Genomic DNA, 14199 nt, shown 5'->3' with positions numbered 1-14199 from the left:
TCTGCGGATCTGTTTTTCTAGACTATCCTTGGAGAAACACAGGAGGAGGAGGATGAGATTCTTCCAAGGAAAGACTATGAGGTGAGCTCCTTTGATACTGCTTGGGTAACTAAAGTAGTGAGTGGCCTGGTCACTTCAGGCCGAAACATTATGATTCCAACCAGAGATGCTGTTTGACCTTCTGTCCCAGGGAGTGAGTGAGTAAGAAAACTTGCGTCTGGGAAAGAGACTGTTTAGCAAGCCCTTTTCTCACCTTAACCCCAAAACAAAGTCTAGTGTTTTTACACGTTTATAAATCTGTGGCACCTTAATCTGGATAGAGTATGTATTTGCCATTAAACTGTTTGCTTTTACAGCTTACAGAGAGTCCTAGAGTGAAAGGCCCTGGCAGTATGTACTCCTAACAGGTGTGTGCTCATAAACTGTTAAGGAGGCCTTCCTTCTCTTCTAGGAGAGCTTGCTTTTCAGATATTTTCTTGCTCAAGCAGCTTGTCTCTGACATGTTCTTGATTGAAGTTCCATCTTACATGTATGGGATTCTTAGAGGGTGTGTTTTTAGTAAAACCAACACTTCGGGGGGAAACAACATGTGTGACTTTTTATCATTAAATTCTTAAACTGTATAAAGAAGGTAGAGAAAAGCCAATAACCCCATTCATTAAAAGATAACTGTTAACACCTTACTAAGTATCTTTCTACATCGTTACCCATGCTTTTATATATATGATACATGCTTTTTTTTAAGTAACAAAAATGAGATTCCTATTTTAACCTGTCCCACTCACCACCTTTATTATGCTTTTTGTATCACTAGGTAATTTTCCACAACCTACTTTTTTTTTTTTTCTCTTTTTGAGACAGAGTCTCACTCTTCCAGGCTGTAGTGCAGTGGCGCAATCTCCGCTCACTGCAACCTCTGCCTCCTGGGTTCAAGTGATTCTCCTGCCTCAGCCTCCTGAGTAGCTGGGATTACAGGCGCATGCCACCACACCCAGCTATTTTTTGTGTTTTTAGTAGAGTTGGGGTTTCACCATGTTGGTCAGGCTGGTCTCAAACTCCTAATCTGCCCGCCTCGACCTCCCAAAGTGCTGGGATTACAGTTGTGAGCCACCGTGCCTGGCCCACAATCTCTTTTTAAACAGGAATAGTATTTTATTGTGCCACAATGTATTTACTCTGTCTTGGGTTTCTTCCAACTTTTTTGTATCACGAACTGCATAGTGGTGAACATCCATCTATCGTTTCCTGTCCATCTTTAATTTCTTTCACTTCTTGGAATTAATCATGTATATATCTAGTGTGTTTTAAAAATGTCATATGGGGCCGGGCGTGGTGGCTCACGCCTGTAATCCCAGCACTTTGGGAGACTGAAGTGGTGGATCACCTGAGGTCAGGAACAGCCTGGCAAACATGGCAAAACCCCATCTCTACTAAAAATACAAAAATTAGCTGGGCGCGGTGACATGAGCTGGTAATCCCAGCTACTCGGGAGGCTGAGGTGAGAGAATCCCTTGAACCCGGGAGGCGGAGATTGCAGTGAGCCGAGATTGCGCCACTGCACTCCAGCCTGAGTGACAGAGCAAAACTCTGTCTCAAAAAAAAAAAAAAAAGTCATATGGACTTAAAAAATTAATATGCTAGACAATAACATTCCCAGGCTAACTTTCTTTTCAATATTTCATCTTACTTTTGCCTTAGAATTTAGTGTCAACATTAGGATTTGTGGTGTAGCACTTTTTTTAAAATTTTTATTATGAAGGATTTCAACTATATGCAAAAACAGATAGAATAATCTGTTGAAACCCCTTGTCCTCAGGCCGGGCGCGGTGGCTCAAGCCTGTAATCCCAGCACTTTGGGAGGCCGAGACGGGCGGATCACGAGGTCGGGAGATCGAGACCATCCTGGCTAACACGGTGAAACCCCATCTCTACTAAAAAATACAAAAAACTAGCCGGGCGAGGTGGCGGGCGCCTGTAGTCCCAGCTACTCGGGAGGCTGAGGCAGGAGAATGGCGTAAACCCGGGAGGCGGAGCTTGCAGTGAGCTGAGATCCAGCCACTGCACTCCAGCCTGGGTGACAGAGCAAGACTCCGTCTCAAAAAAAAAAGAAACCCCTTGTCCTCATCACACAGCTTCCACAGTGATTTAACTCAAGCCCAGTCTTCTTTTGTCTGTGCTTTCATTATCCACTTCTCCATTCTCATATTATTATTTTTTAATTGTGTGTGTGTGTGTGTGTGTGTGTGTGTATTTTAAAGTAGAGACAGTCTCCCTGTGTTGCCCAGGCTGGTCTCAAACTCCTTGACACCAGCGATCCTTCCATGTCAACCTCCCAAAGTTCTGGGATTACAGTCATGATCTACCATACCTGGCCGCCCTTCCCATGTTATTTTGAAAGAAATTCTGTACATCATATTATTTCACCCATAATTCAATGTGCATCTCTTAACGGATAAGGACTTTTAAAAAGCATAACTCGATACTATTACCACATCTAAAAAATTAGCAATTTCTTGATATCAAATATCTACTGTCCAGATTTTCCAGTTTTCTTGTAAATGTCATATGTATTTTAACTTTCTTTGTATCAGGTTCCAAAAAGGTCCTTTTTTATTTGTTTGATAGATCTGTTAAATCTCTTTTAATCTGTAGGTTCTTCCTTCATCTTTTTTTTTTTTTTTTTGTAAGTTATTTGACAACATAATTAGGACCGTGGGATTTTCTACTGTCTGGATTTTGCCATTTGGACCCTTTTGTATAGTTTAATATGCTACTCTGATGGGACCGCTTTGAATGAACCAAAAAGCACTGTGTCCACTGCTGTGTTTTCTTCTATTTCTTTTTTTTTTCTTTTTTTAAAATTTGAGATGGAGTCTCACTCTTGGTGCCCAGGTTGGAGTGCAATGGCTCAATCTCAGCTCACTACAACCTCCGCCCCACCCTAGGTTCAAGGGGTTCTTTTGCCCCAGCCTTCTGAGTAGCTGGGATTATAGGCACCCACCACCACACCCGGCTAATTTTTGTATTTTTAGTAGAGATAGGGTTTCACCATGTTTACCAGGTTGGTCTCGAACTCCTGACCTCAGGTGATCCTACTTCGGGCTCCCAAAGTGCTGGGATTACAAGCATGAGCCACCATGCCTGGCCATTTTCTTCTGTTTCGTAAGTATTTGTTTCGTTGCACATAGTAGAGAAGTTTGCAGGAATTAGTATAAGATACTCTGTATTGTTCTGTCACCTTGCACTCTCTCACTGAACCCTGTCACATCATCCTGACTGTATCACCAGGACTGAGACTGTCTCACAGCCTTCATCCTACTTCTAGGAGCTCACCATGGCTTCCGCATAGACACCCAGGTTCCCTCACCCCTTCTACTAAATTGCACTTACATTTGTAATGCACTTGCCTTCAGCTGATATGCATATTCATGTAAAGTTTTGTTGTTTTTTTTGTTGTCCTTTGAGACAGAACGCCCAGGCTGGAATGCGGTGGTGCAGTCTTGGCTCACTGCAGCCTCTACCCCCGCCCCCCAAGTTCAAGCTATTCTCCTACCTCAGCCTCCCGAGTAGCTGGGACTACATGCATACGCCACCATGCCTAGTTAATTTTTATTTTTTTTTATTTTTGTATTTTTAGTAGAGACGGGGTTTCACCATGTTGACCAGGCTGGTCTTGAACTCCTGACCTCAGGTGATCCACCCACCTCAGCCTCCAAGTGCTGGGATTACAAGCGTTAGCCACTGCACCTGGCCATATTCATGTACATTTCATGGATTAATGTTCTTTTCATATTAGTCATTCATATTTCTCAACCATCTTCAAGAATGAGCTTCTTGAGAGCATTTGCTTTGGTGTAAGAGCAAATTCATTCAGGCACTTAATCAGAAAAGTCTGGATTTTATGTAATCCATAAATAAATCGACTTGACACAAAGTATAATAAAGAGGGGAGTGAGTGGGACAGGTTAAAATAGTTGATTTAGTGGAATCTCATTTTTGTTACTTAAAACATGTATTAAAAGCATGTGTATAAAAACATGGGTAAGGATGTAGAAGGATATTTAGTAAGGTGTTAATAGTCATATTTTAATGAATGGGATTATAGGCTTTTTCTGTACCTTGTTTGATAGTCAATCAACTAGAAAACCCTTCTGTTGAATAATTTTCTAAAAAGTGCCCCTTCTCCTTCCTGTCTCAGGAAGAGTTCATTGCATATATTTGACTCTTTATTTGATAAATTTGGGGTCTTACAAAATGTTAGAATCCCATTTTGACATCCATTCTCATTATAGGTGATTTGAATAATAGTGACTTTCTGTGAGATGTGCCATTACAAACAGGAATGTTTTCATGCAGGTCACACAGTCTATTTATATTATACCTTTGAATTAGAAAGAGGCACCCTCAGAACGTAAGACCTAGAATTAAAGGCCTCCCCCACTGGCCATAGCAGCACCCCTAGCTCACAGCCAGTTGAAGGTGGTTTTGGTGTGAACACTAAGATGCCCTTTCCTGGTTGAATTGGGGCTGGTTCAGCCCCCACCTCCCTCCCAGCCAGGTGCCATTTTGCTCATAACCCCCTATAACAGCCCTGCAAAACACATAAAATTTTATTTTCTAAAAAAGTTGTTAGTCCCCTAAACCAAAGAGCAATATATACTGCAGAAGTAAAAAGAAGTTAGTCATAGCAAAAGAGAAGTAACAGTATCTGGTTTTAAAAATAGGTCATGGCCGGGGCGCGGTGGCTCAAGCCTGTAATCCCAGCACTTTGGGAGGCCGAGACGGGCGGATCGCGAGGTCAGGAGATCGAGACCATCCTGGTTAACACGGTGAAACCCCGTCTCTACTAAAAAAAAATACAAAAAACTATCCAGGCGAGGTGGCGGGCGCCTATAGTCCCAGCTACTCGGGAGGCTGAGGCAGGAGAATGGTGTAAACCCGGGAGGCGGAGCTTTCAGTGAACTGAGATCCGGCCACTGCACTCCAGCCTGGGTGACAGAGCGAGACCCCGACTAAAAGAAAAGGGGGATTCTGGTGTTCTAGTGTTGCGGTTGTTTCTAAATGCCCTTCCTGGCAGTTTTATTGCACTATAATCGGCATACTATTCAGCTCACCCATGTAGAGGGTACAGTTCAATGGGGTTTTAAAAATTAGTATATTTACAGCGTTGTACAACCATTCCCACAGTCAATTTTTTTTTATTTTTATTTTTTTGAGATGGAGTTTCACTCTTGTTGCCCAGGCTGGAGTGCAATGTTGCGATCTCAGCTCACTGCAACCTCTGCCTCCCGTGTTCAAGTGATTCTCCTGCCTCAGCCTCCCGATAGCTGGGATTATAGGCGCCCGCCACCATGCCTGGCTAATTTTTTTTTTTTTTTTTTTTTTGAGACGGAGTCTCGCTCTGTCACCCGGGCTGGAGTGCAGTGGCCGGATCTCAGCTCACTGCAAGCTCTGCCTCCCGGGTTTACGCCATTCTCCTGCCTCAGCCTCCCGAGTAGCTGGGACTACAGACTCCCGCCACCTCGCCCGGCTAGCTTTTTGTATTTTTTAGTAGAGACAGGGTTTCACCGTGTTAGCCAGGATGGTCTCCATCTCCTGACCTCGTGATCCGCCCGTCTCGGCCTCCCAAAGTGCTGGGATTACAGGCTTGAGCCATCGCGCCCGGCCGCCTGGCTAATTTTGTATTTTTAGTAGAGACGAGACTTCTCCATGTTGGTCAGGCTGGTCTCAAACTCGTGGCCTCAGGTGACCCGCCCGCCTCAGCCCCCCAAAGTGCTGGGATTATAGGCGTGAGCCGCCGCGCCCAGCTAATTCCTACAGTCAGTTTTAGAATATTTTCATCACCCGAGAGGAAACCCTGCACTCATTAGCAGCCACTGCCTGTTCTCCTTGCCCCTGACTCCAGGCAACCACTAATCTCCTTTCTGTCTATAGATTTGCCTATTCTAGATATCTAAAAACCTTCTAAATGTTTATGGAACCATAGCGTTATTAGATAGAACCATCAATCAAGTAATTGACCAGTAATTTCCATACATATTTGGGATGAAGGCAAGAGATAAGGACAAACCAAGCATTGTTTCTCCTCTGCTCTCAGGCACCACTCGCGCAACACTGCTGACACTGATGTGTGGAGGTTGTTTCCCCACGCACCTAGCAAGCAGTCTCCAGCAGACACCTGCTGGGTATCCTCTAGTTCAGTGCCAACACTGTCTACCTGATGTCAGATCAGGTTGAGGGCTCTGTCCCACGAGACTGTTTCCACTTCAGATGCTAGTTAAAAGTAGTAGGCAGGCCGTGCGTGGTGGCTCACGCCCATAATCCCAGCACTTTGGGAGGTCAAGGTAGGCAGGTTGCTTGAGCCCAGGAGTTTGAGACCAGCCTGGGCAACATGGTGAAACCCTATCTCCACAAAAATTTAAAAATTAGCTGAACATAATGGTGCACACCTATAGTCCCGGTTACTCAGGAGGCTGAGGTGGGAGGATGACTTAAGCCCAGGAGTTGGAGGTTGCAGTGAACCGATATTGTGCCACTGCACTCCAGCCTGGGTGACAGAGAAAGACCCCATGGCAAAAAAAAATAAAAATAAAAAAAATAAAGTAAGTAGTAGGTTGTCATCTGTTATTTCTCGGCAACTGGCAGTGAATTGAAGGTTCACAGGACTCCCTCCTCGAGTTTGGTTAATTTGCTAGAGCAGGTCAGAAAACACAGAAACGCTACTTACGTTTGCTAGTTTATTAATAAAGGATATTACAAAGGATACAGAAGAACAGCCAGATGGAGAGATTCAAGGAACGTAGGAGGGGGCACGGAGCTTCCATCCCCTCTCCAGGCACAGTACCCTCCAGGAACATCCAAATGGTCAGCTATCTGGAAGCTCTCTGAACCGTGTCCTTTTGGAGTTTTATGGAAGCTTTTTTATGCAGTCATGATTGATTTCATCACCATCTGTTGGTGATCAGCTTAACCTTCAGCTTCAGTCTCCTCCCTGGAGGGATGGGTTTTCCACCCCGCTAATCCTGCCTTGGTCTTTCTAGTGACCAGCCTCTTTTCGAAGCTATCTAAGGGCCCCCAGCTACCACTCATCTCATTAGCAAACGAAAGATACCCAGCTCAACAAAAAAAAAAAAAAAAAGGAAAAAAGACAAAGTCTGTTTGTGTGTATGTGTATTGTTGGAGCTCAGAAAATGATACCTGGAAATACGGTGTTTTGATATGCTGAAACAGCCTGGAGGTCTCTCTCTGACCTTCTCCACCCTCACGCTTTGTCTCTCCCAAAGCACAGGATGAGGCTCTTCTCTGCCGTTCCCTTATCTATCTAGAAACTGGACCTACCAAAGAGGAACACAGTTGTCTTTGATCCCTTTCCTGAAATGTCATTAACCAGGGAATGTTAAAACTCATCTCACAGAGGAGACTGAAGACCAAACAACATACCTAGAGCCCAGACAAACTGTCCCAAACCGCTGTTTATTCACTGTCCCGTTCAATTTCCAAAGAGAATCATTCACAAGATAATGTCTGCCTCCCAGATCCATTCATTCCCCACTAAGAATGATTTCCTCCCACATCCCCATTTCCCCTTCCCCTCTGAAGAAGGGTATAGAAGCATCTGTATCTCACTGGGGTTATTGGGTAATCATTCTGCAGCTCCCCTGTGCAATGCATGTTAAATAAGTCTGGATGCCTTTACTCCCATGAATCTGCCTTTTGCCAGTTCACTTTCAGCAGACCTTCAGAGGGTGAAAGGGAAAGCTTTTCCCGTTGGCCGCTCTAATAGATATGTATGTGCATATGTGTTTAATCACTTATAGATGAGTCTAGTTTCTAAAAGTACTTTTTTCCTCACTGTGTTTTATTGTTTTCTGATCAGTAAAAAAGATTTTTTTTTTTCTGAGACAGAGTCTCACTGTGTCACCTAGACTGGAGTGCAGTGGCAAGATCTCAGCTCACTGCAACCTCCACCTCCTGGGTTCAAGCGATTCTCCTGCCTCAGCCACCCTAGTAGCTGGGATCACAGGTGTGTGCCACCACGCCCACCTAATTTGTGTATTTTTGGTCGAGGCGGGGTTTTGCCGTCTTGGCCAGGCTGGTCTCAAACTCTTGGCCTCAAGTGATCCACCCATCTTGGCCTCCCAAAGTGCTGGAATTATAGACGTGAGCCATCGTGCCCAGCTGATCATTTTTTTAAATATAAAAAAGCACACCATTTGTGCCATGAGAATTTCAGACAACACCCAGAAGCAAATATCCTCTTAAGCACTACCTCACGGATGTTTTCCCATTATGAATGCTGATGTGCAAATAATCCTAATTTTGTTTAATCAAAAAAGGATATTACACTTTTAATTCTCCATCCTGCTTTATTTTTATTTTTTAATTGCATCTTACTCTTTTGCCAAATAATTTTTGGACATTTTCCATATCTTTCTATATAGACTTAACTGTAATCATTTTATTGGTGTATAGTCTTCTATATTTGGATGTATAATTGATTTACTCAGTCACCTGTTGGTACTCCAGGACTCATAAAAAAGGAATTTGGACTATAGGTAAACATATAGATAGAATAAATTGTCATTCATCACGTGTTTGGCTGACGTGAAACTGTTGTCCAGGAGTGTGGCTGCGACCCGGCTAGTGTCCAGCTGATGTGGGTAGGAACAGGTTGTAGGAAGGAAAGCTCATGGCTGACCATTTTTCTTTGTTGCCAAACTGCTACGTCTTTTTTTTTTTTTTTTTAAGATAAGAGTCTCGCTGTGTTGCCCAGGCTGGAGTGCAGTGGCAAGATCTTGGCTCACTGCATCCTCTGCCTCCCAGGTTCAAGCAGCTCTCCTGCCCTAGCTTCCTGAGTAGCTGGGTTTACAGGCGTGCTCCACCACTCCCAGCTAACTTTAGTATTTTTAGTAGAGATGGGGTTTCACCATCTTGCCCAGGCTAGTCTCGAACTTCTGGCCTCAAGCGATCTTCCTGCCTCGGCCTCTCAAAGTGCTGGGATTACAGGCGTGAGGCACTGCGCCCGGCCCAGACTGCTGCTTCTCTAACAAGACAACTAAAATGATTTCCTTTGAATTGTTTCTCTAAATGTCTGTGGCATACCTGCAAGTTGCTTGCAGTATTTCTGTGTTCTGTGATGCATGTTGTAAAGGATGCTGCTTTAGATGTAGAAGTTTTAGGAGCCGAGAGCCAAGCTGAGTCTGTGCCTCTTCCTAACATAAAGCTGAAGTTGCTTTTAAAAATACTTTCCTTATTAGTTTATCTTGTGACTAACCTCATTTCCATAGACACTAACTACAAAAGATAATTATAACTAATTGACATTCTAAATTAATTTGGTTCTGACTGAAACTTTTGTTCACATCTAATGGAGTAAGTTTCATAAAGCTCATGATAGCTAAAGGTCTTTACATATTTTGCCAGAACAGGAAGTTTAAAAATAGGTAATTTAAAACTTATCCTAAAGCATGAAGTGTGAACCTAAAGCAACACTGCTCAAATTGTAATGTGCATCTGAGTCACCTAGGGCTGCAGGGCTGCAGAAAGTCTGAGATTCTGCATTTGGTTTTGGTGTTTGTTTTTGAGACAGAGTCTTGCTCTGTCACCCAGGCTGGAATGCAGTAGTGCGACCTCAGCTCACTGCAACCTCCGCCTCCCAGGTTCCAGAGATTCTCCTGCCTCAGCCTCCCAAGTAGCTGGGACTACAGGTGCGCGCCACCATGCCCGGCTAATTTTGTATTTTTAGCAGAGATGGAGTTCCGCCATGTTGGCTAGACTCGTCTTAAACTCCTGACCTCAGGTGATCCACCTGCCTTGACCTCCCAAAGTGCTGGGATTATAGGCGTGAGCCACCGCGCCTGGCCAGATTCCGCATTTTGAACCAGCTCCTCCTGGATGCTGCAGGTGCCACTGCTCTGCCCATCCACATGTTGAGTAGCAGGAACCCAGAGGTTTGTCCCTTTGCAGGTCTTCTCACCTGATGGGACTTTTTGACTCACCTTTGCCTCTTTTTCAGAGTTTGGATTATGATCGCTGTATCAATGACCCTTACCTGGAAGTTTTGGAGACCATGGATAATAAGGTGAGTCTCACAATCCTTCATCTCTGGGGATCAAATCAGTCTTAACATGGCATTTTTTTTCTCTTCTAAAGTTCTCAGTAAATATCTTTACCCCTTGTTTTTTGAACCTTTTCCTGCGATACAGGCAGACCTCACTTTATGCACTTTGCTTTATTTCACCTTGCAGATACTGCAGTTTTTGCAAACTGGAGGTTGGTGGCAACCCTGTGTTGAGCCAGGTGCCATTTTTCCAATAGCATGCAGTTTGTTTGCATTTTTTAGCCATAAAGTATTTTTTAATTAAGGTATGTACATTTTTGTAGGCATAATGCTATTGCACACTTAATAGACCACAGTATAGTGTAAACATCACTTTTATATGCATTGGGAAACCAAAACACTCGTGTGACTCTCTTTATTGTGATATTTGCTTTATTGTGGTGGTCTGGAACCAAACCCATGCTATCTGCAAGGTAGGCCTATGTTGGTATGTATTCCCCAGGCCTTTATCCTGCCAACCAGAGTTCCCCCTGTCAGTGCAGCTTGCCCAGCCTCTTAAAGAGTCCATCATTTTTGCATTGTAAAGCACCTGAAATCTCAACATCATCTTCACTGTGCCTGCTCTCCACGTGGAATTTAGCTTAAAACTGGTAGGCCAAGATGTGTTTCTTCCCCTCTGCCACCATAACCCTGTAAACTGAATCATTCTTTTCCTGTGTTAACAGAAAGGTCGAAGGTATGAGGCGGTGAAGTGGATGGTGGTGTTTGCCATTGGAGTCTGCACTGGCCTGGTGAGGAGGCAGGGCCTGGAGGGATGGTGGGCCAGAGGGCTGGAGGGGCTCACAGGGAAAGCCCTGGCCTGGTGAATAACATTGTTATTTATCATTATAGCATTTATATCATTATAACACTATAACACTTGTCATTATAATCAAGAGTACCTTTTCTTTCTCCCTTTTTTTTTTAAATGAATAATCCTGGCACAGTTTTTCATACTTCCCTGGTTTTTGCTTTGTGAAATGAAAGCGAGACACATGACGATGGTGCTCTTGAAGTACTCAAAGGTTTGGGCAGGAGTTATCTTTTATGATATGATTATGGATCATAATCTATAATCTACCTGATCAACTAGATAACATGTCTCCCTAGTGGGTAGAGAACGTATTGGGTAGAGTAAATAATGGATGTTACAGTCACTTTTTTTTTTTTTTTTTTAATTTAAATAGAGACAGAGTCTCGCTTTGTCACCCTGGCTGGAGCACAGTGGCGTGATCATAGTTCACTGCAGCCTCGACCTCCTGGGCTCAGGTGATCCTCCTACCTCAGCCTCCCGAGTGGTTAGGACTCTAGGCAGGCATGAGATCACTCTTTAGGGAGAAAGCAAAGTCGTGGGTATGGAACTGTGAATATCATGCCCTTCATTTAGCACAGCATGCCAGTGAACAGGATGGCACAACACAGATCTTGATCTCATGCAGGGAGTTCATGGTGCTCTCCTGGGCTCCTCCCTGCATGTCGTTAATGTTATCTGGAAGATAGAGCCAGCAGCTGTTCATGAAGGGAGATGCCCATATGAACAGAGTTGCTGGAGGCAGCGGCTTCACAGGTGAATCACTGACAGGACAAGATTGGAAACATGGCCACACATGAGGATAGCAAAAAGTCTGGAACCAGAACTGCTGACTTCACATTGTGAAATATGAAGAAGAGAAGCTGAAAAATCAGCATCCGTCAAAATGATCCATGTCAAATCTGATTCCGGTCAGTGTAGTGTTGGGATGGGGTGTCTGTTCTCAGTAGCAGCCTGTTTACCACTTTTCTCTTGAACTGGCCACAAGCCTCCTACTTAATTTGACATGATGTGCCTGGAAAATGTACACATGTGTTTGGTATAATGTAGCCACAGGGGCCAATCACGATTTTTATTTTCATGGCGTGCATCAAATTTTTACTATAGTAAATCCACAAGTAAACGAACATCTTACTAGGTAAGACTGATGGCACTCAGAAGCCCTCTTCAGTGACATTCTGATGGATACCATTTTGGGGGAACTTGGGTTGATTTATTGTTTTATTTAAATCTCAGGGGGTTGGGCCAGGCACGGTGGCTCATACCTATAATCCCAGCATTTTGAGAGGCCCGAGACAGGAGGACTGCTTGAGCCCAGGAGTTTGAGACCAGCCTGGGCAACACAGGGAGACCCTGTCTCCTTAAAAAAAAAAAAAAAAAAAAAATAAATCTCAAGGTATTTATTTTGCTATATATGTTTCTGGTTGCAGATTTCCCTATAATAAGCTAGTCATTAGACGTCCAGTTGTTAGTGTTTGTGCTACTTTTTTATCAAACTCTTTGGAGCTGTCACTCGTCAGTACTACAGGTTAAGTGTCCCTTATCAGAAAATCCAAAATGCTGGAAAATCCAAAACTTTTTGAATGCCAACACGATGCTAAGAGGAAATACTCATTGGCGCATTCAGATTTTGGATTTCAGATTTTTGGATTTGGGATGTTTAACCAGTATAATGCAAATATTAAAAAAAAAAATCTGAAATCCAAAACACTTCTGGTCCCAAGCATTTCAGATAAGGGTTACTCCAGCTGAAGCAACTTTACCTCCTACCTTTGTATTTTAGGAAGGCAGACCTGCCTTTATGATATAGGACTCCCAACTCTTGTCCACTGATGTGTGGCCACTTATGGCTTCAGTATTAAAAAGCCTCTAGGCATTGGCTTGAGGGAAGGCCAGAGGTAAAGGCAAGAAGCCTTCGATCCTGAATCCATAAAATTAAAAGTCTTTCTAGTTCTCCTGTAAGCCCTGAGCACTTTGGAGAGCGGAATATTGGAATTTGGTTGTTTTCTCTACCCAGAGTAACTATGGACTATAAGATGGTTAGAAGTCTATGGCACAGTGGGGTGTGCCTGTAGCCCCAGCTACTTGGGAGGCTGAGGCAGGAGGATTTCTTGAGCCCTGGAGTCCAAGGCCCAAGGCCAGCCTGGGCAATATAGCAGGACTCCATCTCAAAAAAAGATGATTTTAAGTCAAAATAATGACTTATAAAATAGAACCTGCTAATAACGAACATGCAAAAATCACATACACCTAAATGAATGTTGTGTTTTAAAGCAAGCTTGTCCAACCCATGGCCCAACACAGATTCATACACCTTTTTAAAACATGAGATTTTTTTGAGATTTTCTTTTTTTAGCTCATCAGCTATTGTTAGTGTATTTTGTGTGTGGCCCAAGATAATTCTTCTTCCAGTGTGGTCCAGGGAAGCCAAAAGATTGGACACCCCTGTGTCAGTAGTCTTTCTTGGTCTCACATCTTTTTCTGCACCTGCTTCCCTCTTTGTTTTCCATTGCTTCACTCAACTTAGCTGTACCCTCTGCGTTTGTTCTTTGGAGGGGCAGTGGGACCGGGCTGGGGAAGGGATCTCATCCTTCTGAGCTTTTCTGCTGTGCATTCACATACTGCTGGCTGGTGAGCAGCCTCCATACATGCAGTTGGGGAGGAGATGCCTTCAAGAGAAGCACACCTGTACTATACTTGGAAATAAGGCTGTGTGATAGATCTCTTGCTCTTCACAGGTGGGTCTCTTTGTGGACTTTTTTGTGCGACTCTTCACCCAACTCAAGTTCGGAGTAGTACAGACGTGTATCCTTTTCATGTTCCTGGTGTTCATGGACTTCAGTGGTCACCAAGATTCTTTCTTACGTAGAAATGGGTTTATCAGGCCGGGCACGGTGGCTCAAGCCTGTAATTCCAGCACTTTGGGAGGCTGAGGCGGGCAGATCATGAGGTCAGGAGATTGAGACCATCCTGGCTAACATGGTGAAACCCCGTCTCTACTAAAAAAAGTACAAAAAAACTAGCCGGGCGAGATGGCGGGCGCCTGTAGTCACAGCTACTCAGGAGGCTGAGGCAGGAGAATGGCGTAAACCCAGGAGGTGGAGCTTGCAGTGAGCCAAGATCCGGCCACTGCACTCCAGCCTGGGCGACTGAGTGAGACTCTGTCTTAAAAAAAAAAAAAAAAAAAAAAAAAAAATTGGCCGGGCGCGGTGGCTCAAGCCTGTAATCCCAGCACTTTGGGAGGCCGAGACGGGTGGATCACGAGGTCAGGAGATCGAGACCATCCTGG

The 14199-nt window shown here is 44.0% G+C and overlaps 1 protein-coding gene across 5 annotated transcripts in view; it reads left to right on the top strand.

Annotated features, from left to right (window-relative positions):
- Positions 1–14199, top strand: part of CLCN6 (chloride voltage-gated channel 6) — a 37330-nt gene that overhangs the window by 1039 nt on the left and 22092 nt on the right. For 3 of the 5 annotated variants that reach the window (XR_004441099.1, XM_033228340.1, XM_033228338.1), the window contains 4 exons: positions 22–81; positions 10016–10081; positions 10786–10851; positions 13649–13715. Coding sequence is in view for 4 of the 5 variants with exons in the window: in XM_033228338.1 (XP_033084229.1) it covers positions 22–81; positions 10016–10081; positions 10786–10851; positions 13649–13715 (259 nt within the window). In the remaining variant the exon portion in view is untranslated. Of the gene's footprint in view, positions 1–21; positions 82–10015; positions 10082–10785; positions 10852–10894; positions 11822–13648; positions 13716–14199 lie in introns of those variants that run through there. The other 2 variants (XM_033228339.1, XM_033228341.1) reach the window with 2 other exon arrangements.

The sequence above is a fragment of the Trachypithecus francoisi genome, unplaced genomic scaffold, assembly GCF_009764315.1.
Source record: "Trachypithecus francoisi isolate TF-2019V2 unplaced genomic scaffold, Tfra_2.0 Lachesis_group12, whole genome shotgun sequence".
Taxonomy (NCBI): Eukaryota; Metazoa; Chordata; class Mammalia; order Primates; family Cercopithecidae; genus Trachypithecus; species Trachypithecus francoisi.
Note: the sequence above shows the minus strand (reverse complement) of the source record. Positions and strands in the feature narration are given on the sequence as shown.